The 3,788-nt window shown below is 44.0% G+C and overlaps 1 protein-coding gene across 2 annotated transcripts in view; it reads left to right on the top strand.

Moving 5' to 3' along the window:
• Positions 1-6: 6 nt before the first annotated feature.
• LOC109309916 (protein diaphanous homolog 1-like) overlaps positions 7-3,788 on the top strand; it is a 71,564-nt gene continuing 67,782 nt past the window's right edge. For both annotated transcript variants that reach the window (XR_002101082.1, XM_019534810.1), the window contains exon 1: positions 7-187. Coding sequence is in view for 1 of the 2 variants with exons in the window: in XM_019534810.1 (XP_019390355.1) it covers positions 56-187 (132 nt within the window). In the remaining variant the exon portion in view is untranslated. The remainder of the gene's footprint in view (positions 188-3,788) is intronic.

The following is a 3,788-nucleotide window of genomic DNA, read 5'->3' as shown; positions in this document are numbered from 1 at the left end:
CCCGCCTCCCCCGCCGCTCCCTGGCGCTCCTGGTATTCCGCCACCTCCACCAGGGATGGGTATCCCTCCTCCACCTCCTGGGCTTGGGGGATGGGGAGCCCCTGGAGTTCCAATTCTTCCATATGGAATGACTCCTAAAAAGGCTTATAAACCAGAGGTACAGCTGCGAAGACCTAACTGGTCCAAGGTAAGACCTTTCTCTCATCCAGAGCCTGCTGCCCATTCTTTTCCAAGGCATCCCATCTCAGCTTCCAGCTTTAATTGCCTTAATCTCTCCTTCCATTTTCCCCCAGTCTTTTGAAGGGTCTAGTTTCATTGCCCTGCTTCTGCAGGGTGTGGAGAGTGAACCACCTTTGGAACGGAAGTGTCTGGTGCTTAAGGGCCACAGGAACCTCTAAGTAGCTCAGGCTTCCCTGTAGTGTGATGCTGTCCCCATACAGTTGTGGAGATGCAGAGAAGGAAGCTCTTTCCTAGTTGGCCTGTAGCCATTGGTTATTGGAGTCTCTTGTGTTTAATTTTGCTGGTATTATTTATTGAATATTTTATGCCCTCTACCCTATAGGAAGCATTTTGAAGGCAGAACTGTGATGATACCAATTTAATAATCACAACCTTTCTGAAATATAGAAGCAGCAGATAATTCTGCTGCTCTAGAAAGCCTAGGCTGTTTTATCATGTACATTTCATTTCCCCCCTGCTCTTTTTTTGAACTAGGACATTGCTAACAAGTGTGTATGTGAACAGAATAGCTGCTCTAAAACTGTGACAATCAGCCAGCAATGGGCTTAGCGTGGTCATGCTGGAACAAGAGAGCTTTTAGTAGGTTCAGAGGCGGGCATCATTTTTTGTGCATGCTTCCTTGGTTTAGTAGCACAGAGAAGTTGCATTTAATGGGTTAATGTTCTGGCCCTCCACCTTTTGGAAGTGTGGAGATCGAGCTGTGGACCTCTTCTGAACAGACAAGGCCAACTGTCCTGAATTATAGGCAGGTTCAAATCCTCCTCCATGTAGTTGAGTTTGACAGTATCAGTTGTCTCTACATCACAGAACCTACCCGTAGTTCAGGACAGTTGACCTTGTCTGTTTTTCAGTTTTTAATCATTATCATCTCCACATTCCCAGACTGCCACCTGCACTACATCCTGAGTGTTATCTCTGTTTATTCCAAATATCTCATACCAGTCTGTCTAATACCTGCTGCAATTATCCTGCTATCAATCACACATCCAAAACACACACACATCCTTACTGCTGCTTTTTTTACAAAATGGACATACATTTTAAAATACCAGCTTAGCATAAGTATACCATAATACAGGTATAATATATTCTAAAACATATTCTAACAGGTGAATTGACAGAACTGTTTTTGGATGGGAATGTTCCGGAGGGGAAGGGACAGCAAACTAGGTGGAGAAGTATTGCATTAGTCTGAATAGCAATAAAGTCAGTCAAATGTGGAACCTGTGTTTCTTATTCACAATGCAGAAATGTTGGGGTCTTTTTCAGCTTTATACTCTTCAGTACTCGGCTTAAAAGAACAAGCAGACTTACTGATAGAAACAGGTTTTCTGGCAGTGGTGGATGTTGGGTGTAATTGTCTAAGAACTGCTTGTGTTTTCATAACATATGCTCACATGTTTCCAGGTGCTGTCCCACATAAGGTGACAGACAGTCTGACCATAAGGGCTTACAGTACAAGAAACCAAGCAACCTAAAATGAGCATGGGAGAGTGGCTAACATATTACATTAGTATGTCCTGTATACTATCTCCACATGCTTCTTAGCATAACAATATTTAACTTCATGTAAAAAGACTAGAAGTGGTAGTCTATTCAGTTACATTTTGTACAAGTTGGAGAAGTGTAATATAGGAGCCAAAGAAAAGGAAATTTCAGTCACCAAGATAGGAGATGATGGTGTTTGGCGGGTAAGTTATTAGCTGCATTATCAGAAAAGAACTTTTGGATCTTCAAAGCTTATGGAGAAGTACAGGCCAAAAAATGGACAGTGCAGTTTGAGTGGGAGAGGAATGAAAGATGATCCCAAAATTATGGTTCTCAGTGACAGGAGTGTGGTGACAGTGAGAGCAGGACTAGTGAGAGCTTTTGAGGAAAAGCAAGGAACTGAGATTTAGCTAAGGTTGTTTTCAGTTGGGTACAGCTTGAGGTGGGAGAAGAGGTTGGTTAGAAAAGGTGGGATGGACAGATTGTTTTTGAGTCACTAGTTTAAAGGTACTTGTTGGAGCCATGTAAGTAGACAAAGTCTCTGAGACGCTGTAAAAGGAGAACAGGAGGGGTCAAAAAGGTAATCCTGTGGGATACTTGCTCCTCCTTGTTCTCTCTTGGTCAGTGTAGTTCTCTCTATATGAGCACTCTGGGTGTTCTCTGTGCTGCTATGACCAGTGTGTGTTATACAAAGACAGACCACTGCTTGGTCTGGTGGCAAAGGCTCAGCAAGGTTTATTATCTACTCAGCACCTACTCACTCGCACACCTGTCCAAAGGGTTGCAGGATGTAAGCCCTTGATGCTGTTGGTTAGACACAAGGACAGCTTACAAATAGGATTCCCTAGGCCTAATGCACATTCCAAAGACTTCTAGTACCTCTCTTATGCACCAAGCCAAACAGTTCTGCTGATATCACTTATTTGCATAGCATATGGAAACATCAGTTTCTTCACCAAATTACCCTAATCGTCAGACCTGCTGTCATTATCAGGTGTGTTCTAGACTATGACACCACATTTATCAATCAACTTCAAAAATTAATTTTAACATTCTGTTGTCTGTTGAACCTACTCTCACAAGGCAGTGTGAGATCAGCCTTTGGTGAAACCTGCTTTGGTCTATACTTTAGGAAAGGCTTTATATGAATTGTATATGTATCATTCATTGCTTATATTAATAATCCAATGATGCCTACAAGAGGTATAGAGCTATTTTTTATGTATTAAATTTACCGTATTTACTCAAACCAAAAACGACTCTGAATTTAAGGTGACCCCCCCAATAATCAGGTTGTATACTTGGGAAATTTATACATTTATTATAATTTTTCCATGTCTAGTATCTTAATTATTGGCGGGTTGTCTTAAATTCATCTCCCCACTGCTACAGCAGGGGAAGGCAATGGGGGAACAGGCAGTAGCCTCCTGCTGCTTGCACACCCCGACATCTACCCCTACCTGTCTCCCCATACCTACCCTCATTGCCTCTGCCCCCTCTTTCTTCTTCTGCTTACCTTCTGGCTCCAGCGGTGCTTCATCCCTGCTCCACTCCCAGTCTGGTACAGCAGCAGCTCCAGTGACACCCCAGATCTGGAGCCCAGGCCAGAGCTGCTGCTGCCACTGTTAATATGTTGGGTTGGGGTAAGAACAGCGATATGCTCCCTGCCCCAGCATAGAGCAGAGACAGCCCTGCCAAAGCCAGAGGGTAAGCAGTGGTGGGTTGGCGGAGGGTGGGCAGAAATTGAGTTTCTGACCCTGATCCAAAGCCAGAGTTGTAATTTCAGAATCTGCCCCCCCTACATACTCAAATACAAGATGAAAGCTTTCCCCCCTGATAAATGAGGGGGGTGAAACTTGTACTCGAGCAAATACAGTACGTCCTCCTTCCCAGAAAAGGCTCAGAGCAACTCAGGTGTTGCTGTGGACATAGTCTTTCTGGACTTCAGCAAGGCCTTTGACACTGTCTCCCACCCCATCATTAAAAAACTGGGCGACTGTGGCATTGATGCCTACACAGTCAGATGGATTGCAGATTGGCTGAAGGGTCGTACTCAGAGG

This window comes from Crocodylus porosus, unplaced genomic scaffold (assembly GCF_001723895.1).
Source record: "Crocodylus porosus isolate Cpor-Errol unplaced genomic scaffold, CroPor_comp1, whole genome shotgun sequence".
Taxonomy (NCBI): Eukaryota; Metazoa; Chordata; order Crocodylia; family Crocodylidae; genus Crocodylus; species Crocodylus porosus.
Note: the sequence above shows the minus strand (reverse complement) of the source record. Positions and strands in the feature narration are given on the sequence as shown.